This window comes from Anomaloglossus baeobatrachus, chromosome 5 (assembly GCF_048569485.1).
Source record: "Anomaloglossus baeobatrachus isolate aAnoBae1 chromosome 5, aAnoBae1.hap1, whole genome shotgun sequence".
NCBI classification, from domain to species: Eukaryota; Metazoa; Chordata; class Amphibia; order Anura; family Aromobatidae; genus Anomaloglossus; species Anomaloglossus baeobatrachus.
Genome location: NC_134357.1, coordinates 238,469,694 through 238,495,114, shown reverse-complemented (window position 1 = coordinate 238,495,114; position 25,421 = coordinate 238,469,694). Strand labels below are relative to the sequence as shown.

The 25,421-nt window shown below is 48.1% G+C and overlaps 1 protein-coding gene across 1 annotated transcript in view; it reads right to left on the bottom strand.

Annotated features, from left to right (window-relative positions):
• The window catches only part of LOC142311122 (uncharacterized), a 68,095-nt gene that overhangs the window by 26,145 nt on the left and 16,529 nt on the right, over positions 1 to 25,421 (bottom strand). The window contains exons 3-7 of the mRNA XM_075349251.1: positions 21,489 to 21,638; positions 18,950 to 19,073; positions 18,539 to 18,633; positions 18,308 to 18,419; positions 11,862 to 12,065 (exon numbers count right to left, since the gene is read on the bottom strand). Coding sequence (XP_075205366.1) covers positions 11,862 to 12,065; positions 18,308 to 18,419; positions 18,539 to 18,633; positions 18,950 to 19,073; positions 21,489 to 21,638 — 685 coding nt within the window. The remainder of the gene's footprint in view (positions 1 to 11,861; positions 12,066 to 18,307; positions 18,420 to 18,538; positions 18,634 to 18,949; positions 19,074 to 21,488; positions 21,639 to 25,421) is intronic.

Below are 25,421 nucleotides of genomic sequence, written 5' to 3'. Positions count from 1 at the left end.
TGGGAGAAAGAAAAAACCCTTCCAAGGGGGACGCAAGGAAAGGCTCGGACTATGTCACTGGCCTAAGCGCTAGCCGACCAGAGGAGTATCCTGGGAAGGTGGCAAGGAAAACGGAGGAGTGACGTGAACACGCGTTATCACGTCGCAACCAGAAGTGACAACGAAGGGGAAGAAATGAACGAGAATAGGTGAGGTTAAATGGTCTGGCAGAGACTCTGCTTGAGAAGTGCATGAATCCACGAGCGTCTGAGCCCAAGCGGTGGAGAGCAATCATGGAATTTTGTATGGCAGAGAATTCAAAGAGATCTAGCATATCTCCACGAGCCATCTAGAATGACTACAAGAGAGGGAAAGGGAGGCAGACCACTCTTGGCCTGAAACTGAAGCAGGTCCTGTCTAGGTGTTAGCGAAAACTGGCAGATCAGATGGGGACCTCTCGCTGTAGCGTTGAGTGTTCAGGTGGAAACACCCAGTGGCCTGAGCATTCAGGGCTCTCTGAAGAATTCTGTCGCGGAAAATGGCCAGAAGACGATGCTTAAAACCTACAGCTGGTCCGGAAATGTGAGCCCAATAACTGGGCCGTCATGATACCAGAAGTCCGTTGGTGAAACTGGTCCTCCGTGGAATCGATACTTGCTAGATGATCCTGTGTCTGGTTCTTAACTTCATCTGTTATCTGTGAAGGGACTGAGAAAAACTTACATTCTCTCTCTTCCAGATAGAGATCAGAAACGACCTATGGATTTAAACATATGCAGTACCTGGCTGGAACCCTAGTAAAGGGCGCGGCTAAGGCTGGTCTAGGCCAAACGATAGGCGGATACTAGAAGTACTATGAACCACCTGAGGAGGGTGGCAGGAAGTAAAGCGGACAACATACCACTTAGCAGAAAGAGCCATACCCTGCTTACCTCATTTGAGAAACAAAAGGACTGCTGCCTCAAGAAACGACGCAGCCAACGTACGGTCAGAGAAAAAAGCCTTACCTCGTGGCTACCGTAGATGAATGGTGCAAGGTAGGAGAAGGTCCCGGGTCACTGGGGAGCGACTATATGAGAGTTGCTGCCGTGCTGCGTCATGGGGTCCGTGGTTGCTGCAGGGAGTGAATCACTCGACCCTCCAGTCAGATGGTCGCGTGTTACCTTACCTCAGGATCTTGTTACACGTATGGTGTGAGGTAGGAGATGGCTGCAGATCGCTGAGAAGTGAGAAAATAACTGTTGCAGGAAAAAGAAGACAATGCACTGGTTGGAGGACCATGGCTTACCTCCTGTTTACCCGAATGAGTGGTTTGAAGTAGGAGAAAGCCTCGGGTCACTGGGAAGCAACTTAATGACAGTTGCTGCCGTACCGCGTTAGGGGTCTATGGAGACCGCAGTCCTCGCCTCAGTCGAAGATGACGGAGATACATGACCCGATAGGTGAGGTAGTCTGTTCAACTCACTGGGTCGTGAGCTGAGCAACACATACCTGTTACGGTATCCAGCTTCTGGTCTGGAGAAACGCTAGCCCATTGGATAGCGGGCAGGATCATCGATCTTGAATACTGGCACTGAATGTGACAGCTGCTGGCATGCCGCATCATGGGGCAGTGTTGGATGGAGCTCTCGCCTCGGTCAAAGATGAGCGGAGTAGCTGAACAAGGTACTCAAGCCTGTTGCTGTATTCGGCTTCTGGTTCTGATAAGTGCTGGCCCATAGGATTGTAGGCAGGCTCATCAAATCACTCTCACGCTATATACAGAAACACTGGCACACAAGATAGAGGGTACGTTCTGGAAACACTAGCACACCGGATGGTGGGTAGGTGCATAGAGAAACACTGGATAGTGGATACTGGCACCCTGGAAGATGGACCGACATATAGAGACACTGGCACACAAGCAAGTGGACAGGTCTATGGAACTGTCAATCTAGATGGTGGACGGGTTGATAACAACTTTTAGCACACTGAAACGGACAGGTGCAAGTAGAAACCCGACACCCTAAACAGTGGGAAGGTTCACACAACACTGTTACAGTGGTGTAGACAGGTGCGCATAGAAACACTGTTACACTGAGTAGTGTAAGGGCTTGTGAAAACACTGGTACACCAGAGTAAACCAATGCACGTAGAAACACTGGCCCACGGAATAGCGGGCAGGATCCCAAAGACACCTGGGTATTGGAGCACACAGGCATGACACAGACACTGGCACACTGGATAGTGGACAGGTACAGGGAAACGCTGGCACACGGGAGTAGGTCAGTGCATAGAGAAACGCTGGCCCACTGGATAGTGGACAAGTACGAGGAAACACTAGCACACCGATGAAAACTAGTACATAAAGAAACACTGGCACACTGGTGTAGACCAGTGCGTAGAAAAAACACTGGCACACCAGATAGCGAACAGGTACATAGGTACATAGAGACACTTGCACACTGGCGAAGACTAGTGCATAGAGAAAAGACAGGCATACTGGATAGTGGATAGGTGCATAAGGACACTGACACACAGGTGGAGATCACAGGCACACTAGTGTAGACTAGGGCAAGAGAAAACACTGACACACTGGATAGAGGGCAGGTACCTGGAGACACTGGCGCACTGGTGTAGTAGACCAGTGCGTAGAAAAAAACACTGGTACACTGGGTAGAGGACGGGTACTTGGAGACACTGGCACACTGGATAGTGGACAGGTTGACCTAAAAAGTGGACAGGTCAAAAGAACACTGACCCTGTGAAGATAGGTACATTAACACACTAGATAGCGACTCTACGGTAGATAGGGATATGGGGAACAGAGACACACTAGATAGTGGGTACAGCAGAGTAGGCAGGAAAACGAAACACACTGACCGTGGAAGTGGACAGGACCCCAGAACACTGGAGTACTCCTGGAGATGGGCAGGTCAGGGACAGCACCTTGAAGACGGGTGACCTGCCAGAGGACCGGTGGTCCCTAGCAGAGTGCGTGTGGAAGAGTGTTATGCCGAACTTGTAGAAGTGGAGGGAATCTGGGCATGCTGTAGTATGAGGTAGCTAATACTCCCTGAAGTAGTTCTAGACATATAATATGTGTCAGAGGGGAGACAGCTCACTGTAAGTGAACGGGAACTCAGGGATCAGGAATAGATGCCTATGGCAGGAAATAGTACTTTCAACAAATAAGAGGAAAAGAGGGTTTGGAGGCATGCTTAAGGCTTTTTTTTTTTTTCTATTTTATTTACACACACTCTCTCTCTCTCTCTCTCTCTCATTAGTCTTGCAGAGACTGGGGGCAGTAAGGGAGGCCAGGAGAGACCAGTGGTGCCTGGGCAGCCCGGAGCGGTTACTGCAGGGGAAGCCTGGCTACAGGTAGCGCAGGGAAGCTGTCTGCCAGCGAGGGTGCGCTGGGCCCTGAATCGCACTGGCTGCCTGCGGGGAACGCTGAAGCTGCGGCGGCGTTACTTACCAAGCCGGGAGGCTTGGTCTGTGGGTCTGGAAGGGCGGGCAGAATGACGTCCCCCAGAGGTCTCGGCGCCGGGAAGTGGCATCAGGCGCCAGGAAAGAGGGGGGCGGCGCCTGCACGGGGAAGCAGGAGAGTCGGATTGTGAGCTCGCGCGACAGGGAAGGCGGGCCAAGTTTGAAAGAATTCCTGGCTGGGGCGTGGCCTGGAAGGCACGCAAACGTTTAGCGGTGAGAGGCCGGGACGCCGGACGGAGCGTGGCGCAACTGGGGAAGAAGGCCGGGGGCTAATTTTTTTTTTTAAGGTAGGCCGCCGGAGGGGACGCTTATTAGCGAACGCCACGGCAGGGGATAAGCGCAGGGGAGGGGGGGGGGGGGGGAAATCGGGGGAGCACAGGGAGGCCACACTACAGGGGGAGCAAGCTACAGAGGGGCCTGCGGTAGATGGCTATAAGGGAAAAATCAGGACCCCGACCCAGGCGGCTGTGGTGAATATATAAAGACGGGTTCCCTCCCTCCATGGCCCGGAACGGGGGAGAAGGAGGGGGAGTGCAGAGTACTTATCTTGAAGGTCCCAGCTTGTCCTGAGGTGATCCTGGAATCATCCTGGAAGGCGAGCGAAGACATCTCGACAGTCGTCCGAGGCATAGTTAAAGGGAGACCGGAGGGGTACGTCTCCATCCCAGGTACGGTCTTCGTCCTCCTACCCCACAATCAGGCTCGGGAGCGAGAGAGTTTGGGGAGGGGGGCAGGACCCTCCGCCTTTATCAACGACGTCGCACTTTTCCTCACTGCGGATGCACCTCGAACACTCTTCTGTGTTGGAGGGGCCGGGTACACTGCCAGACAGACACGGAAGAGAACAGTAGTGGCGGACGGACCCCACTCTGTGCGACCGGTCTCTATGTGGGAGAGCAGGGTGAGCGATTACACCCTGTCGCCCGACGAGCTGTGTCTGAAAAACAAAGGGAAAACATTAATAAAACACAACAATACAAACCTGAGGGGCTGAGAGCAGCCCCTGCGTGTCCAACCTCCTCGGACACTAAGCAAAAACTGATCTCCTCAGCTCCAGTCGGTGGGTGTATACTGCGGGAGAGGAGCCAACTTTTTTTATTTGCATAGTGTCAGCCTCCTAGTCCCAGCAGCATACACCCATGGTTTCCTGTGTCCCCCAATGAAGCGATAGAGAAATGGCTATCTCCAATGAATGCTGGTTCTCAGTCGGCGTTCACAGAAGAATTGTCATGACAGACACAGAGTTCATCACTTGACCCTGGCTGTCTTAACAACCCATTGGCACCCCGCAATCACGTCATGGGAGCATCAATGGGATAGGGAAAATGACGTCCTCCCTGCAGGCGCATGTTAAAGCCTGCTGTCAGAAAATGACAGTGGGATTGAAATGGTCTCCGATCCACCTGCAGCTATTAGAGGCACAGGGAAGATGCACACACATTCCCCAGATGAGTATTTGGCCAGTTATTGATGTTGCAGATTTTCTGCACAAATTAGGTAAATTCAAAGGTCAAAAACGCTCATTAAAAACTCTTTGTGGGAACTTCACCAAAAGGTATCTTCACACAGAAATTTATTTGCTCAGTTTTTGAAGAAAAAACTTCAATTCTGCAATAAAATCTTGTGTTTTTAACTTTTTATTTGCTGAGTTTTTAACTCAGAAACAGTTCAAAAACTACAAACACTCAGGGTGGACACGCGCAAAAGAAGGAATTATGGGTTTCTTTTTAGATTTTCTATTTCACTTCGTGTTAATTTATCATCTGAACATACAAATTACATCAGAACTATGAATTTTCATAAAATCGGATTTCTAAGAGATATATTTTTCACAATTTTGCCATCAATATGACTTCTCTTCTATGTGAGTTTTCAGGTGCCCAACCAGCTGTGCTTTTAAAGTAAAACATTTCCCACATTATTTGCACGGAAATGGCTTCTCTCCTGTGCGAGTTCTCTGATGTCCAACAAGATGTGATTTTATCCTAAAACCTTTTCCACATTCAAGACATGAAAATGGTTTATCCTCTGTGTGAGTCCTTTGATGTCTAACATGAGATTTATTTGTAAAACATTTCCCACATTCTGTACAAGAATATGGCTTTTCCCCTGTATGAATTATCTGATGGTCAACAAAATGCGTTTTCACTGTAAAACATTTTCCACATACTGAACATAAAAATGGCTTCAGCCCTGTGTGAGTTCTTTGATGTCTAAAAGATCTGATTTATGGTTAAAACATTTCACACATTCTGAGCATAGAAATGGCTTCTCATTTCTGTGAATTCTCTTGTGTGCAGAAAAGAAGGGAATTTTGTTACTTACCGTAAATTCCTTTTCTTCTAGCTCCAATTGGGAGACCCAGACGATTGGGTGTATAGCTACTGCCTCCGGAGGTCACACAAAGCATTACACTAAAAAGTGTAAGGCCCCTCCCCTTCTGGCTATACACCCCCCGTGGGATCACGGGCTGCTCAGTTTTAGTGCTAAAGCAAGAAAGAGGAAAGCCAATAACTGGTTTAAACAAATTCAATCCGAAGTAACATCGGAGAACTGAAACCGTTCAACATGAACAACATGTGTACCCGAAAAAACCAAAAATCCCGAAGGAAACAGGGCGGGTGCTGGGTCTCCCAATTGGAGCTAGAAGAAAAGGAATTTACGGTAAGTAACAAAATTCCCTTCTTCTTCGGCGCTCCATTGGGAGACCCAGACGATTGGGACGTCCAAAAGCAGTCCCTGGGTGGGTAAATTAATACCTCAAGTTAGAGCTGCAAAACAGCCCTCCCCTACGAGGAGGCAACCGCCGCCTGCAGGACTCTTCTACCTAGGCTGGCGTCCGCCGAAGCGTAGGTATGCACCTGATAATGTTTGGTGAAAGTGTGCAGACTCGACCAGGTAGCTGCCTGGCACACCTGTTGAGCCGTAGCCTGGTGTCGTAATGCCCAGGACGCACCCACGGCTCTGGTAGAATGGGCCTTCAGCCCTGATGGAACCGGAAGCCCAGCAGAACGGTAGGCTTCAAGAATTGGTTCCTTGATCCATCGAGCCAGGGTGGATTTGGAAGCCTGCGATCCTTTGCGCTTACCAGCGACAAGGACAAAGAGTGCATCCGAGCGGCGCAGGGGCGCCGTGCGGGAAATGTAGATTCTGAGTGCTCTCACGAGATCCAACAAATGCAAATCCTTTTCATACCGATGAACTGGATGAGGACAAAAGGAAGGTAAGGAGATATCCTGATTGAGATGAAAAGAGGATACCACCTTAGGGAGAAACTCCTGAATCGGGCGCAGCACTACCTTGTCCTGGTGAAAAACCAGGAAGGGAGCTTTGGATGACAGCGCTGCCAACTCGGATACCCTCCGAAGAGACGTGACCGCTACCAGAAAGGCCACTTTCTGTGAGAGTCGAGAAAGTGAAACAGCCTTCAGAGGCTCGAAGGGCGGCTTCTGGAGAGCAACTAGTACCCTGTTCAGATCCCATGGATCTAACGGCCGTTTGTACGGAGGGACGATGTGACAAACCCCCTGCAGGAACGTGCGTACCTGAGGGAGTCGTGCTAGACGCTTTTGAAAAAATGCCGATAGCGCTGAGACTTGCCCTTTAAGGGAGCCGAGCGACAAGCCTTTTTCCAAACCAGATTGCAGGAAGGAAAGAAAGGTAGGCAATGCAAATGGCCAGGGGGACACTCCTTGTGCCGAGCACCAGGATAAGAAAATCTTCCACGTTCTGTGGTAGATCTTAGCAGACGTGGGCTTCCTAGCCTGTCTCATGGTGGCCACGACCCCTTGAGATAATCCTGAAGATGCTAGTATCCAGGACTCAATGGCCACACAGTCAGGTTCAGGGCCGCAGAATTCAGATGGAAAAACGGCCCTTGTGACAGTAAGTCTGGCCGGTCTGGTAGCGCCCACGGTTGGCCGACCGTGAGATGCCACAGATCCGGATACCACGACCTCCTCGGCCAGTCTGGGGCGACGAGCAGGACGCGGCGGCAATCGGACCTGATCTTGCGTAGCACTCTGCGCAAGAGTGCCAGAGGGGGAAAAACATAGGGCAGCTGGAACTGCGACCAATCTTGCACTAAGGCGTCTGCCGCCAGAGCTCTGTGATCGCGAGACCGTGCCATGAAAGTTGGGACCTTGTTGTTGTGCCGGGACGCCATTAGGTCGACGTCCGGCCTTCCCCAGCGGCGACAGATTTCCTGAAACACGTCTGGGTGAAGGGACCATTCCCCTGCGTCCATACCCTGGCGACTGAGGAAGTCCGCTTCCCAGTTTTCTACGCCGGGGATGTGAACTGCGGATATGGTGGAGGCCGTGGCTTCCACCCACATCAGAATCCGCCGGACTTCCTGGAAGGCTTGCCGACTGCGTGTCCCGCCTTGGTGGTTGATGTATGCCACCGCTGTGGAGTTGTCCGACTGAATTCGGATCTGCTTTCCTTCCAGCCACTGCTGGAAGGCTTGTAGGGCAAGATACACTGCCCTGATTTCCAGAACATTGATCTGAAGGGTGGACTCCTGCTGAGTCCACGTACCCTGAGCCCTGTGGTGGAGAAAAACTGCTCCCCACCCTGACAGACTCGCGTCTGTCGTGACCACCGCCCAGGATGGGGGTAGGAAGGACCTTCCTTGTGATAATGAGGTGGGAAGAAGCCACCATTGAAGAGAGTCCTTGGCCGTCTGGGAAAGGGAGACTTTCCTGTCCAAGGACGTCGACTTCCCGTCCCATTGGCGGAGAATGTCCCATTGAAGTGGGCGCAGATGAAACTGCGCAAACGGAACTGCCTCTATTGCTGCTACCATCTTCCCCAGGAAGTGCATGAGGCGTCTTAAGGGGTGCGACTGGCCTTGAAGGAGAGAGTGCACCCCTGTCTGTAGTGAACGCTGCTTGTCCATCGGAAGCTTCACTGTCGCTGAGAGAGTATGAAACTCCATGCCAAGATATGTTAGTGATTGGGTCGGTGACAGATTTGACTTTGAAAAGTTGATGATCCACCCGAAAGTCTGGAGAGTCTCCAGCGCAACGTTCAGGCTGTGTTGGCATGCCTCTTGAGAGGGTGCCTTGACAAGTAGATCGTCCAAGTAAGGGATCACCGAGTGTCCCTGAGAGTGCAAGACTGCTACCACTGCTGCCATGACCTTGGTGAAAACCCGTGGGGCTGTCGCCAGACCAAATGGCAGGGCTACGAACTGAAGGTGTTCGTCTCCTATGACGAAGCGTAGAAAACGCTGATGCTCTGGAGCAATCGGCACGTGGAGATAAGCATCCTTGATGTCTATTGATGCTAGGAAATCTCCTTGAGACATCGAGGCAATGACGGAGCGGAGAGATTCCATCCGGAACCGCCTGGTTTTCACGTGCTTGTTGAGCAGTTTTAGGTCCAGAACAGGACGGAAAGAGCCGTCCTTTTTTGGCACCACAAACAGATTGGAGTAAAAACCTTGACCTCGTTCCTGAAGAGGAACAGGGATCACCACTCCTTCTGCCCTTAGAGAGCACACCGCCTGCAGAAGAGCATCGGCTCGGTCGGGATGTGGGGAAGTTCTGAAGAACCGGGGCGGAGGACGAGAACTGAACTCTATCCGGTACCCGTGAGACAAAATGTCTGTTACCCACCGGTCCTTGACCTGTGGCAGCCAAATGCCGCAAAAGCGGGAGAGCCTGCCACCGACCGAGGATGCGGAGAGAGGAGGCCGAAAGTCATGAGGCAGCCGGCTTGGCGGCGGTTCCTCCGGCTGCTTTCTTTGGGCGTGAGTGAGTCCGCCAGGAATCTGAGCTCCTCTGCTCCTTCTGAGTCCTTTTGGACGAGGAGAATTGGGCCCTGCCCGAACCTCGAAAGGACCGAAACCTCGACTGTCCCCTCCACTGTTGAGGTTTGCTTGATCTGGGCTGGGGTAAGGAAGAGTCCTTACCCTTGGACTGTTTAATGATTTCAGCCAATTGCTCACCAAACAGCCTGTCTTGAGATAATGGCAAACTGGTTAAGCATTTTTTGGAAGCAGAATCTGCTTTCCATTCCTTTAACCATAAGGCTCTGCGTAAAACCACAGAGTTGGCGGACGCCATTGACGTACGGCTGGTAGAGTCCAAGACCGCATTGATAGCGTAAGTCGCAAACGCAGACATTTGCGAGGTCAATGACGCCACTTGCGGCACTGATGGACGTATGACAGAGTCCACCTGCGCCAGACCAGCTGAAATAGCTTGGAGTGCCCACACGGCTGCGAATGCTGGAGCAAACAACGCGCCGATAGCTTCATAGACAGATTTCAACCAAAGGTCCATCTGTCTGTCATTGGCATCTTTAAGTGAAGCCCCATCTTCCACTGCAACTATGGATCTCGCCGCAAGCCTGGAGATTGGGGGGTCCACCTTTGGACACTGGGTCCAGCGTTTGACCACGTCAGGGGGAAAGGGATAACGTGTGTCCTTAAGACGTTTGGAGAAACGCTTATCTGGATAAGCATGGTGTTTCTGGACTGCTTCTCTGAAGTCAGCGTGGTCCAGAAAGGTACTCAATTTACGTTTGGGATACCTGAAATGGAATTTCTCCTGCTGTGCTGCTGCCTCCTCCGCTGGAGGAGAAATATCCAGCAGTCTATTGATGGCCGCTATAAGATCATTCACCATGGCGTCACCATCAGGGGTATCCAGGTTGAGAGCAGTCTCAGGATTAGACTCCTGATCACCTAACTCTGTCTCATCATACAGAGAATCCTCTCGCTGAGACCCTGACCAGCGTGATGACGCCGAGGGTCTCTCCCAGCGAGCTCGCTTAGGCTGCCTGGGACTGTCGTCCGAGTCAGAGCCTTCAGCTTGTGATGCCTGGGACCCCCTTGGAGCACGGATTAGTTCCAACTGAGGGGGACCGGGGAACATTGAATCAGCAGTGCCCATGGTCTGAGTGACCGGTCTGGACTGCAACGTTTCTAGAATTTTTGTCATAGTCACAGACATCTTATCAGCAAAAACTGCAAAGTCTGTCCCCGTCACCGGGGCAGGGTTCACAGGCGTCTCTGCCTGGGCCACTACTAGCATAAACTCCGGCTGACGAAGTGGCACAGGGACCGAACATTGCACACAATGGGGGTCAGTGGAACCTGCCGGTAGATCAGCCCCACATGCGGTACAGGCAGTATATAAAGCCCGTGCCTTGGCACCCTTGCTTTTTGCGGATGACATGCTGTTGTCTCCTCAGAGCAATATAGGGGTATAAGCCAAGAAGCGACCGTACAGTGCAATATATAGGTACAGGCAAAAGTACACAAAACAACACTGTGGCACTAGTGGGGTCAGCACCTAGGTGCTGCTTACCGCCCGCTTAACAGCGGGTGTGTGGTCGCCAGAATCCCCTGTCTGGGTCTCCCAGGGCTATGTCCGTTCTCCAGCTCAGACTGCGTGCAGGAATGGCTGCCGGCGTCCTGTGAAGAGGGGCGGGCCGTGGGCGTGCTGCAGACAAAGAGCTGGAAACTGGCGTCCCACTGTGCCCAGTGAGAGGGCTGGAGTATGTAAATAAGACTCCAGCCCTCGGCGCTGACTATTGTACAGCGTCTCTCCCCTTCCCTGACTGACAGGGCTGGGGGCGGGAACGAAACGTAACTAGGCCGCAGAAGCCGGGGACTAAATTTATAAGCGCTGCCGTCGTAAAAGCACGGTCGGCGCGAAGTCCCCGGCGCACCACAAGTCTCAGCCGCGCCGCAGTCCCCGGGGGCGGCCGGCGCGGTAGTTCCCCACACATAAACTCACTCAGCTAAGCTGCAGTGAGTATAACCCAAGCGCGCAGCGCTACTGTCCCCGGCGCACTAGAACACCCAGCAACGCTGGAGTGTGTCTGTGCCTGTCTGTACGGGGACACAGAGTACCTGAATGTTGCAGGGCCTTGTCCCTGACGGTACCCAGCTCCGTATCCAGCAGGATCTCCGGGTCTGTGGATGGAGCCCGGCCTCAGAGTCTGGAGGTCGGTAAGATCCCACTTCACCAGAGCCCTCAGGGGGATGGGGAAGGAAAACAGCATGTGGGCTCCAGCCTCCGTACCCGCAATGGGTACCTCAACCTTTACAAACACCGCCAACAAGAGTGGGGTGAGAAGGGAGCATGCTGGGGGCCCTTTAGCAAGGGCCCTCTTTTCTTCCATCCGATATAGTCAGCAGCTACTGCTGACTAAACAGTGGAGCTATGCGTGGATGTCTGACCTCCTTCGCACAAAGCTTGAAAACTGAGCAGCCCGTGATCCCACGGGGGGTGTATAGCCAGAAGGGGAGGGGCCTTACACTTTTTAGTGTAATGCTTTGTGTGACCTCCGGAGGCAGTAGCTATACACCCAATCGTCTGGGTCTCCCAATGGAGCGCCGAAGAAATGTATTATTGTCTTAAAATGTTTCCCACGTTCAGAACAAGCAAATAGCTTACCTCTTCTGTGACCTGTACCATGTTGATCACTTTTTGACTGATCAGATGATGATTTCTCAAAATGTATAGGATCAGTAAACAGATCTGTGCAGTGAAGTGCTGATTTGAAATTTGTAGTAGGGTGCATTGCATATGAATCATTGCATTTTTCTATATAATCTGGCGTTAAAAGGAGATGTCCATCCAGGCTGCTGGTGCATTCATCTGTTAAAAACAAATACACATGAAAAGACTGTGCACATTTGAAAATATTTTTTTTTTCTTTTTATTGTTAACTCATTCACAGCATTATTTTTTTTTTAACTTCGTTTTATTAACAATTTCAAACATGGTACAACTGACATTTGCCATATAAAGATAGCTCAGTATATAGATAGTAATATTTGAATATAACAATGAACAGTCATATAAAGTCCATAATATCTTTAGCAGTTAAGATAGAACAATGTTATTATCCAAACTTCTTATCATTTGCATATATATCTAATTTTATATTGAGCATAAGAACAGCTGTAACTATCAGCATGACCATATTTTGAAAACAAGATAGAAAAAGGAAGAGAAAAAGGAGAAAAGAAAGAACAACAACAACAGCCACATTGCATTATTATACCTCAATATACCAGTTTCATATCTCATTCACAGCATTTGATAGAACATTACGTCATGGTCAGGAAAGGGTTCCTGAAAAATGACGTAAACTTATATCATGGTTATCATGCGGGCACAGGAGCTGTGCCTGCATGATTGCTGCCGTAAGCTCGACTTAAGTGATAGTCTGATGCCCGCACCACCTCTACCTGTTTAACCCCTTAAAGGCTGCAGAGCTCTGGGTCTGCCAGCTATGGTGACTTGTTAGACCATGTTAGGAGTATGGTCTAACAGGCGTTCTGGTTGTGTAACACTGACAAGTGTAATGTATTGCAATGCTTGTGCATTGCAATAGAATATACTAGTGATCAGAGTAATAAACGTTAATGCCCCATACAGGGACTAAGTAAAAAAGTGAAAAAACAATTGAAAAAATAGTAATACCCCCATAAAGGAAAAAACAAAAAAAATGAAAGTATATTATACCAATAAATATGTATATTTATGTAAAAACAAAAATAAGCAACAGTAGTACACATATTTGGTATCACCACTTCTGGAATAACCCGATCTATAAAACTCACACTAGTTAACCCTTTCAGTGAACACTGTAAAAAAATAAATAAAAAAATGTAGCAAAAATGTCTTTTCATCATACGGCTGACAAAAAAGTGTAATAGAATGCAAAAATGTTATATGTAAATAAGAACGGTACAGCTGAAAATGTCATTGTCCTGCAAAAAAGAAGCCTCCATACAGCTCTGTCAATGGTAAAATAAAAAAGCTATAGCTCTCAGAATACAACAATGCAATTTTTTTTTTCACAAAAACTGTTTTTATTATGTAAAAGAGGCAAAAAACATAAGAAAACTATATAAATGTGGTATTTCTGTAATTGTACTGACTAAGATTAAAACTGTCATCACTTTTACAACAGTGAACGGTGTAAAAAAAACTATTCCCGAGTTGCTGTTTCTTTTTTATTCTGTATCACAAAAGCAGAATAGAAAAAAAATCAAAAAACATTATGTGGCCCATCCTTAATGAAGGAATTTGAATAGTTCAGTTACCTTAGCAATTTTAAGGTGAATCTCTCAAATTCTGAGGCATTAAATATATCCCTCCCTCAATCAGTAATTAATCAGACAATGTCCAACTTCCCCTTCAGATGGAGGTCCGATGCTGTTAAGTACCTGGGAGTATTGATACCTGCAGACCCAACTAAACTATACACACTCAACCATCAGTCATTACTGGAGCGCATGATTAAGAACTTTACGTCCTGTGGTGGGCTGAAATGATCATGGTTTTGTAGGATGAACGGAATTAAGATGGAAATCTTGCCCCGCTTCTGTAACTTTTCCAAACCATCCCCATTTCCCCTCCAAAAGGCTTTTCTTTGTAGTCTCCAATCCCCCCTAATTTGTTTTGTGTGGAGGAGGGCGAGACCTAGAATTAGCCTGTGCAACCTGACTCTCCCTGAGGGTAGCAGGGGGGCTAGTCTTCCTAGTTTTCAAGTGTACCTGCAAGCTTCGGCCCTAGTCTGCTTGCTAGACTGGCACTTCCAGGGTAACACCAAACAATGGATACAGTTAGAAGCAAAAGGATTAGGGATTCCCTTGAAGCATCTCCCCTCGATAACTTCATCAGGTCTCTCCTACATAGGCCCTCTCTTAGAATTCCCCAGGGAAACACAAAGTTTGGCATATCATTTCCAATAAGATCTTTTCCGCACATTCTGCTGGACTCCTCACACCGCTTTTTTCCACCACGTCGTTTTGTCCTGGATACCTGAACAGATTCTTACTGGGCTGGAGGGCAATGGAAGACATCTGCTTAGGGCACATTCTTATTGACGGTAAGCTACCTACACTTAACACCCTTCGGACACAGTTCCCGTCTAGGGGTATACAGTGGTTGGAGTATTTCCAATTACAGTCCTACATTTCAACAAGAGAGACAGTTGGCCAGGTTTGGGTCTTTTCTAGTGCATTCGAGGACCTGTTTTAAGGGGATATTTCGCCTGATCATACAATTTCTCTTTTGTACAGCATCTTAATCAGAGTGGTGGTTTCGGGGAAACGAGGCTACCAACTCTGTTGGGAGAAGACTCTGGACCAGTCTCTCGCCTGCTGAATGGAGGAAGGTTTTATTGCTTACCCAAACTTTCTACTGCATGCTCTGCGCAGGATAATAATTTTAAAATTTTGACTAGATGGTACCAGTTTCCGTCTAAACTACACACCATATCCCCTATGGTTTTGGAGTTATGCTGGTAACTGAGACATTGATACAATGATGCACATTTGGTGGGAATGTGAATAGATAAAGCCTTTTTGGGAAAAGGTTTTCGCAAATTACCGGGAAAGTAGTAGAGAGCTACCCTAAAATGGTGCTCCTTTCTATGCAACCCAACTCTGTAGCTTATCATGAACGGGATAGCCTTTGTTTTTGTCTAACCGCAGCGCGCTCCGTAATTCCTAGATATTGGAAGCTCTTCTATTAATGAGTGGTATTCGGAAATGGTGGACATTTGTAGGATGGAGGAGCTTTCTACCGATTTCTATGTTCTAATGATAAATATTGTAGGACCTGGAGCAAATGGACATGGTTTAGCAACTCCCCAGACTTTCATAAAATTTTTCAGTAGGGCCCTGATGTGACTTTTCGAGACTCGGGTTGGTTCGATGTGATTTTACAGTGTGATACTTGGTGGTGTACGGTATCTGTTTTATTGTCGGGCCCAGGTATGACTCCTCTGATGCTTCCCCTTCCCCTCTTGGTTTTCCCTGTGTATGCCTTTCCTTCCACTTTTCCCCTCCCTCCTTGTTTCTTCTATCTCTATTACCTCTCAGATCGTCTTTCCTGAAGGATCCCGTTTAACACTTTATTGGAAAGTAGTTACTATGTTCTATTAGTTTGAATAGACTACTTAGTAAATACTAACTCCATAATTGCTTATCTTCGGCAACCTCCTGGCACTTGGTCAGCAGATTTCTAAATGCTTTATGTAAGGCTATGTTCACATTTCCGTTGTTTAGGATCAGTCACAACCAGCCGCTCTGATAAACAACGCAATCCGTTTAGCGGATTCCGTTGTTCCTATAGACTTTTATGAGCGGCGAATTGCGACTGATACCCTTGCGTTGCATCTGCCGCCCGACTGTCGGGCGGCAGGAACGCAGCATGTAACGTTTTTTTGAGCAGCAGAATCCTTTTGTTTTCACTGCGCATGCTCAGCTCTTGTGTTTAATCATTCAAATCAATGTCTCTCTCTCTCTCGGCGGCCGAGCGATCAGCTAATCGCCCGGCTTCTGTGATCAATCAGCTAATCGCTCGGCGGCCGGCTATTGTGAACGATTGCTCTCATAAAAGCCGGCTACCAGGAGATAAGCTGATCGTTCACAATAGGCTTTCGTTTTTATACAGAAAGCATTTCACCAACGGAATCCACTTTTTCATGACAAGCGTCAAGCAACGCAGGTGACTGATGCAAAAAAACGGAAATGTGAACATAGCCTTATGAAATGATTTTTGAATATTTGCATATTTCATTTGCATTCAATTTATATAATTCTGTAATAGGTCGGCTGGACCTTGGTTTTATACATGGTTTTTCTACTATGCATTTCGTGTCAATTGCTATTTTCATAACATTAATAAAAATAGATTGAACATAAAAAAGCACTACTACAATTACAATTATATGGGTTCTGAAGACTTCAGCACTCCTCAGATAGAACCTATAGTTTTCACTGTCTGGACTACATTATTTTGCAACATTTCGCCTTACCCTCGCTCTCATATACTGGCATCGGAAGCATTCTCTGGTCCAACCATGCACCAGTGTTCTGTTGTTTCAAAAAATCCTCTCTCACCAAGAGGGTATGGTCTTGGCAGCTCAATGAATCCTCGCTACAAGACACACTAGGCACATCTGGCATAAAAACTTACATATACATTTTAGCACAGATCATTTATCCGACGAAACTGAGTCATCAGTGTTATCAAAGAAGTGACATGAGTAACAATCCCTAGGCCTCTGAGGCAACATTGTTGTACATTTTTCCCATGTCCCAATATGTATATAAAAAATTCTTATTAAGACACCTTCTACAAAGAGCCAACCCGAAATTCCCCAGCCACTGGAAGTCAAGAGACCCTCCTCTTTAGAAGAGTGTTTCATGGAGAAATTTAGGACCCATGTATTATAAAAAAAGAAGTAAAAATCAACACAACGGCTCCAAGATGACTTCATCGGAAGCCTCTCTCTTCCCAGTCACACCAAAGTGTTCTGAGACGACTTATAACAAGTCCCTACTCTGCTCTTCACGGGCTCATAACGCTCCGATACTTTCTTCATCTGCTTTTATCTTAAAAGCCCGAGTGTAATAAAGGACAGCTCACACAGAGACTCATACTTACGGCCCCTTGTTGGTCTTTTTTCAGCCCCCTCTCTCAATCGATTTACCTATGTATATCATATTGTTACATTTAAGGTAAATAAGCTTTCTTATTCATAGGCTTCGTTTACTCTTATATTGAAGATTATTTATGCTATGCTTTTTTGATTTTCTGATATTACCCAAATATCACTTGTGATACTCATCTGTCATAATATCAATGAACATTGACTTTGGAAAACAAACGGGTATCCTGAGGAAGTCAGCGCAGTAGCATTTCTAACTTCTCCTAGACGTCAGTTTAGTATGAAGAAAGTGAAAGTGATGAGGCCCCTGATTGGCAGGAGGGCTCAGATGGCTTAACAACATCACACAAGCCCCAGGAGAGCCAGAATCAACGTCACTGGAATGGCACGGGCAATGGTAGTGAGTGCAGACATGTTTTATCTTACAAATATTGGGAACCTCTTTAAGGCTCATTTACACTGGGAGATTATCAGGACTGAGTGTTCCTAGAACTGCTTTTTCACCCAAGTATGCTGAATCACAACAACATGCGATGTGCACACTGTCACCATTCCCCTGTATTCTCCAGGTGGGTGGTCTCATCTGGCTTCTTTCAATAGAAAAGAATAGAGAGAAGCCGGATTAGACAAGTCAGTACATGACTGCAAGTACACATATCCCACACAAGGCATCAAGTGACTACCTACCCTCACAGACAAATACAGGGGAATATTGATAGTGAGTATTACACATTGTCCCAATTCGACAATCTGCAGTCACATAGAAAGCCTGCAGACTTTTTTTCTGAGCATGGACATTTTTAAGCTTACTTAAAAATCACTGCTCTTGGCCTCACATTGTCCTACTTGTGTACTCCTTAAGGCCTTTTTCACACATCCATGTAAAACACATATGTGTGTCAAGGTTCGTGGTGAAGGTGCGTATGTGTGTGTCCATATGTGTGTGTTCCATGTGCGGTCCCTGTGCTGTCCGTGTGACATTCGGATAGCACATGGACAGCATGAGCTGGTATACTTACCTGTCTCCGGCGCTGCTGTTACTACCAAGGCAGAGACATCGGCATCGGAGACAGGTAAGTATAAAAACTATTTATTTTTATGTGATACGTGTTTTCTTCTGTACATGTCACACACATCACATCGGTGTGCGGTCTGTGTGACACCCGTGTTGCCAGAGAAAAACGGACATGTTGCTGTGTGGAGCACATACTGTGCGCAAACCCATTGATTTTAATGGGCCTACATGTGTCCGTGTTTCCGGTACGTGTGAAAATGGATGTCACATGTACCGGAAACATGGACATGTGAAAGAGGTCTAAGCCTGATCCAGTTGTTCCTGAGACCTCTATGGGAAGGATGTTATTCCCTTCATTACACAAACAGAAAACTGCTGAACAGTGGTGGACTGTTAATGATCGTCACTCACCTGAGCTGTAATCTTTGGGAATGTCCTCCTCCTTACACTGCTGGATAACTACTTCAATTATCTCATCATCACTTGCCACAACTTCATCTTTAATCTGAGTCACATATTCATCCTAATTCCCAACATACAGTAAAAATCAAGTAAATAACATAAAACATTAATAGCCACTGACCGCCAGGATGAAATAATAGAAGTGAATGGTGACCTGAGCCAGAACTAGATCATATCTACCTGATAAGCCTCCAGGCCATGGACTTGTTTCTCAGGACTATGTTGTATAAGAATTGGGGAGAATTGCTCAGGGATGTTCTCCATACTGGACTGCTCTGTAAAAGAAGCAAGAACAGTCATTTTCTGTTACCTACTAAACTCCTATTCACTCTGGGTCTCATTTACGCAAGCGTATCATTGGTCTGTGTACAGCTCGGACTGCACGTGTACCTATTATAACCATTGCGCTGCTGCACATGGCCAATTTTCCACATGGACCAATGGTCAGGGGAAAAAAAAGTTCTAACACCTATCTAGAATGTAAACATCCGCACGGAGCTGCACACATCTGCAGTTTGCTGATACAACTGGCACTTTTTTCAACGCAGCTCTCTGAAACGGCCTTAAAGTCATGAAAAAATCTCCTCTTACTCAGTAATGTGAGGGGCTGGTGATCCTCCATCATGACGTCCTGGTACTGATCCTTGTTTTCTTCTATATACTCCCACTCCTCCATGGAGAAATGGACGGCGACATCCTGACATCTTATAGGAACCTGTCATATATATATATATAAAAAAAAAAGTGGGTATCACTAGAAAAAAAAAACAGACTTAAGAACAAATTAAAAACTGTGGGAAAAAAACCCCTAAAACATGATTTATCAATTATACCACAAATATTACTCTGAATCCATGTATATATCAATAGGAAAAAATAAAGTAACATACCTCCCAAAAGACAAGCCATTAACCCCCAAAAACAAATGAGTCTGTATATACCCCAATTAAAGTATAGGTCCTTCTAAAACTACAAGTGGCATCTCCTGGAGTAACACTAAAAACAATCTGGGGAGAAGGGACGCAGCTTGTGCCTTTTTCGTTTAATATTATTATTATTATTATTTCTTTATTATTTCAAAAGTTTTCATATAACAGAAGATAAGAAATGCATAAGGGTCTTTCATGTTACCCAATGTTACAGCATATGAAGATTATAAAATAACCTATGTCTTTAAAGTCTCGTAAAACGTATGGTACTATGAAATGTATTGCAAATCATGTGGAAGGTAAAATCTGTATAACATCCTATAGAACATCTTAATTTTAACATGTAATAATCTTCTATCTTTATATTTATTCTGTGTAAAGTGTTAAAGGCAACTTCCTTCTGTATAGTCTGGTTCAATAGGTATGAAAACATGACCCTATGTACCGGTATATCAATTAGGTGAGAAAGAGATATAGAGAGAGGGAGAGAACGATAGGTAGAGAAGAAGGGAAGGAGGGGAAGACATGGGGAAATGGGGGGGGGGGGGAGAAGGTCTGTATTGTGATGCCGCGCCACTCCTGTGTCCGGGAGCCCATCCCAGCTTCTTGAATATTTATTGTGATAGAGCGCCTGTGAGTAACCAGATTTGGAATTGCTGTGTTTCTCTATACTGAAGCCACGGATGCCAAACCGAGAAACACAAGGAGTCTTTCCCTTCGTCAAAGCTTGTGCCTTTTTAAGAAACCGGTCACAACCTACAACTTTTTAAATAGTGACTTTTAAGAATGATTTCGAAATCCTGGACAACCAGCAAGACATCCCAACTGTGCGCTCCATTATTAGACGCGGACATGCATAAATACTGCCTCATGTATATGTCACCTCGCAGGTCACACACAGTGCGGTTACACACTTCACATGTATATGACCCGGACAGAGCTCTGTAGTAGGACGATTACTTGTCTTCTCAACACATGGGAAATCTGCTATTTCCTTGCTTGGTTAGAGAGAAGTAAATGTGATGTGGAGTAAGCATGCCCACACAAAGCTTCTATTCCTTGTCTTCTATCCTTCCTCATTCTGTTTCCATACATCTTTTCCATTTTCACCTTGGCAAATATAATATTGTTCTCTTCTACAATTGTATACTTAAAAGGAATCGGTCACCAGGTTTTTGCTACAGTGCCTTGCGAAAGTATTCGGCCCCCTTCAATTTTTCAACCTTTTCCCACATTTCAGGCTTCAAACAAAGATAAAAAATGTTAATGTTCTGGTGGAGAATCAACAACAAGTGGACACAATTGTGAAGGTGAAAGAAATGTATGGCTTATTTTACACTTTTGTAAAAAAGAATAAACTGAAAATTGGGGCGTGCAATATTATTCATCCCCTTTACTTTCATCGCAGCAAACTCACTCCAGAAGTTAATTGAGGATCTCTGAATGATCCAATGCTGTCCTAAATGACTGATGATGATAAATATAATCCACCTGTGTGTAATCTAGTTTCCGTATAAATGTACCTGCTCTGTGATAGTCTCAGTGTTCTGTTTAAAGCGCAAATAGCATCGTGAAGACCAAGGAACACAACAGGCAGGTCCGTGATACTGTTGTGGAGAAGCTTAAAGCCGAATTTGGTTACAAAAAGATTTCCACAACTTTAAACATCCCAAGAAGCACTGTGCAAGCGATCATATTGAAAAGGAAGGAGTGTCATACTACTGCAAATCTACCAATACCTGGCCGTCCCTCAAAAATTTCAGTCTCTCGATGTGAAAAACTGATAGACACATACCCCAAGTGACTTGTAGCTGTAATCGCAACAAAGTATTAACTTAAAGGGGACGAATAATATTGCACACCTCACTTTTCAGTTATTTATTTTTTATAAAAGTTTAAAATAAGCAATAATATATATATATATAATAATTTCGTTCAGCTTCACAATTGTGTCCCACTTGTTGTTGATTCTTCACCAGAACATTAACATTTTTATCTTTATGTTTGAAGCCTGAAAAGTGGGAAAAGGTTGAAAAATTCAAGGGGGCTGAATAATTTTGCAAGGCACTGTAACTCTGCCCCCACCACTTTCTGCTTATTTAAAGTGTACACAGAAAGATGAATATCATTTTTATTTCAACAGCTTAAAGTAGACCACAATATTAATAGTACTTTGCCCCAGGATTTCCGGCAGCGCTCACCTCCCCAGTCAGCAGAGAAACGATCTTGCTGGTGAGTTCCAGGATCTCCTGCTGACTGCTCCGCTCATTCGTCAGTGATGAGGACACTGTGATGGGGCTCCGGGCACTGTTCCAATCTTCATCACTTATCTTCTTCTTCAGTGTGTAGCCCTGTGCATGGAACATTTATTATGGCATTTTGTTGTCTTTTTTTCTCCCCTTTTAGAAACTGGATGGGTTTAGTTATGCAATCAATGTTTAATCCAGATCTAGGACTTGGCACTGTTTAAAAAGTCACAATTGTCACTACTCTGGTGAAGCAAAAAGTGGAGAACCTGCTCTAACAGAAGTGTTATCTGTAAAGCTGGAAATTATGTCATTTATTAAATACTAGAAGGTGGCCCGATTCTACGCATCGGGTATTCTAGAATTTACATATTGTGTAGTTCATGTATGATTTTTGTTATATATATATATATATATATATATAGATGTTGTTGTGTGTAGTTACCAAGTGTTTGTGTAGGGTGCTGTACATGTTCTGGGTGTTGTCTGGGTGTGACGGGGGGTGAGAGCGGTGTTGTATGTGTGTTGCGTGTGTTGCGTTGTTTGTGGAGCGCTGTGTCTATAGCGTTGTGTGAGTGTTGCGCGGTTTGTGTGTGTGTGGTGTGTTTTGGGGGGAGGTATGTTTTGTGCAATGTGTGTGTTGTGCGGATATTGTGTGTGTGCAGCGTTGTCTGTGTGTGTGTGGGTGTCTGTGTAGGGCAGCTGTTTGTGGTTCCCAGTGTGTGTGTGTGGTGTGTTGTGCAGTGCGCGCGCGTGTGTGTGTGTGTGTTGGGGGGGAGGTGCGCACTTCCCATCGTGCTCCATCCCCTATGCTGCGCACCCCCCATCGTGCTCCATCTCCCATGCTGCGCACTCCCAAACGTGCTCCATCCGCTATGCTGCGCACTCCCAAACGTGCTCCATCCGCCATACTCCGCACTCCCCATCGTGCTCCATCCCCCATGCAGCGCACTCCCCATCGTGCTCCATCCCCTATGCTGCGCACCCCCCATCGTGCTCCATCTCCCATGCTGCGCACTCCCAAACGTGCTCCATCCGCCATGCTGCGCACTCCCAAACGTGCTCCATCCGCCATGCTGCGCACTCCCAAACGTGGTCCATCCGCCATGCTGCGCACTCCCAAACGTGCTCCATCCGCCATGCTGCGCACTCCCAAACGTGCTCCATCCGTCATGCTGCGCACTCCCAAACGTGCTCCATCCGCCATGCTGCGCACTCCCAAACGTGCTCCATCCGCCATACTCCGCACTCCCCATCGTGCTCCATCCCCCATGCAGCGCACTCCCCATCGTGCTCCATCCCCTATGCTGCGCACCCCCCATCGTGCTCCATCTCCCATGCTGCGCACTCCCAAACGTGCTCCATCCGCCATGCTGCGCACTCCCAAACGTGCTCCATCCGCCATGCTGCGCACTCCCAAACGTGGTCCATCCGCCATGCTGCGCACTCCCAAACGTGCTCCATCCGCCATGCTGCGCACTCCCAAACGTGGTCCATCCGCCATGCTGCGCACTCCCAAACGTGCTCCATCCGCCATGCTGCGCACTCCCAAACGTGCTCCATCCGTCATGCTGCGCACTCCCAAACGTGCTCCATCCGCCATGCTGCGCACTCCCAAACGTGCTCCATCCGCCATGCTGCGCACTCCCAAACGTGCTCCATCCCCCATGCTGCGCACCCCCCATCGTGCTCCATCCCCCATGCTGCACCAGCATCAGCCTCTCTACCCGCAGCATCAGCCTCTCTCCTCCCAGCATCAGCATCAGCCTCTCTCCTCCCAGCATCAGCCTCTCTGTCCCCAGCATCAGCCTCTCTGTCCCGAGCATCAGCCTCTCTCATCCCAGCATCAGCCTCTCTGTCCCCAGCATCAGCCTCTCTCATCCCAGCATCAGCCTCTCTCCTCCCAGCATCAGCCTTTTCTGTCCCCAGCATCAGCCTCTCTCCTCCCAGCATCAGCCTCTCTCCTCCCAGCCTACCCCAGCCTCAGCCTCCCCCAGCATCAGCCTCTCTCCTCCCAGCATCAGCCTTTTCTGTCCCCAGCATCAGCCTCTCTCCTCCCAGCCTACCCCAGCCTCAGCCTCCCCCAGCATCAGCCTCCCCCAGCATCAGCCTCTCTCCCCCAGCATCAGCCTCTCTCTTCCCAGCATCAGCCTCTCTCCTCCCAGCCTACCCCAGCCTCAGCCTCCCCCAGCATCAGCCTCTCTCCTCCCAGCATCAGCCTCTCTCCTCCCAGCCTACCCCAGCCTCAGCCTCCCCCAGCATCAGCCTGTCTCCTCCCAGCATCAGCCTTTTCGGTCCCCAGCATCAGCCTCTCTCCTCCCAGCCTACCCCAGCCTCAGCCTCCCCCAGCATCAGCCTCTCTTCTCTCAGCCTCCCCATCCCAGCCTTCCCCAGGATCAGCCTCTCTCCTCCCAGCCTCCTCCAGCACGCCATGCTCCTCTGCCGACACTCACAGATCCGATCGCATACACTCACACACACCCACAAACCCGATCGCATACACTCACACACACCCGATCGCATACACTCACACACACCCGATCGCATACACTCACACACACCCGATCGCATACACTCACACACACACACACACATTGACGATATTGCACATACGCGCTCACTCACAACATCCGGAGATACCACATGCTTCTGGCCATGTGATCCTCCGGCAGGTCCTGGAAGCTCACAGCACAGTATCGCCGCCGAGAAGCAAGCGATATCCCAGGATGTTGTGAGTGTGTGGATGCGATGTGATGTGTGTGATGTGTGTGTGAGAGTGAGTGTGATCTGATGTGTGTGTGTGTGTATGTGTGTGTGTGCTGTTATGTGTGTGCGTGTGTTTATGTTCCGCCGCTGCAGGACCTTGATGTGTGGATGCGATGTGATGTGTGTGTGAGGTGTGTGTGAGAGTGAGTGTGATCTGATGTGTGTGTGTGTGTATGTGTGTGTGTATGTGTGTGCTGTTATGTGCGTGCGTGTGTGTATTTTCCGCCGCTGCAGGACCTTGATGCGCTGGTAACTATGCTACCATGGTTACCAGCGTATCTCGTCCCCCGCTCGCACGGGAGCCCACACCAGCATACGCCGGCCAGCCCCAGCAATGCGAGGGTATGTGTCGGCTGGTTTGGCGGCGTATGCTGATGTGGGCTCCCAGGGGTACAGTACTCACCTGGTAGTCGTGGCTCCGTGACCGTGTCGGTTCGGGGAATGCGTGGGGGGCGGGGCCAGAGCTAGCGTGCATTGCGTGAGGGGGGCGGGGCGTGGCCGAGTTGCCAATGCCTGCAGGGCCAATCTGTGGGGGGGCGGAGCCTGGGCGAGCGGCCGGCCAATCCGTGTGGGGGCGCAGCCTGGGCAAGCGGCCAATCCGTGCGGGGGGCGGGGCCATGGCGAGCCCAGCGGCCAATCAGCTTTGTGTCACCGTAAGGACACAATTTTGGAGCAAGACAGACAGACAGACAGACAGACAGAATAAGGCAATTATATATATAGATTGTGCTAAACTGTTAAACGTTTTGGCTCAAATAACAGTAATGCAGCCATAAGCAAAACTGACAAACCCCGTAGAGGTTTTATCCCACACGGTTTCTTCAGCAGCACACTGCTTCCCAGTCAGAGGACCCGTCTGCTGCCAGCCTAAACTGAGTGTGCTGCACCTCTGCAGCATTGTGGACGGGATCAGCACCAAAGAACATGTAAGGCTATGTGCGCACATTGTGTATTTGCATGCAGTTACGCTGCGATCTGCACCGCAGCGTAACTGCATGCGTCCTGCGTCCCCAGCATAATCGATGGAGATTGTGCAGGAGCCGTGCGCACGTGGCGTATTAGAGCGCAGCGCTTCGGCTGCTGCCAGAAGCGCGCGTTCTAAGAAGTGACAGGTCACTTATT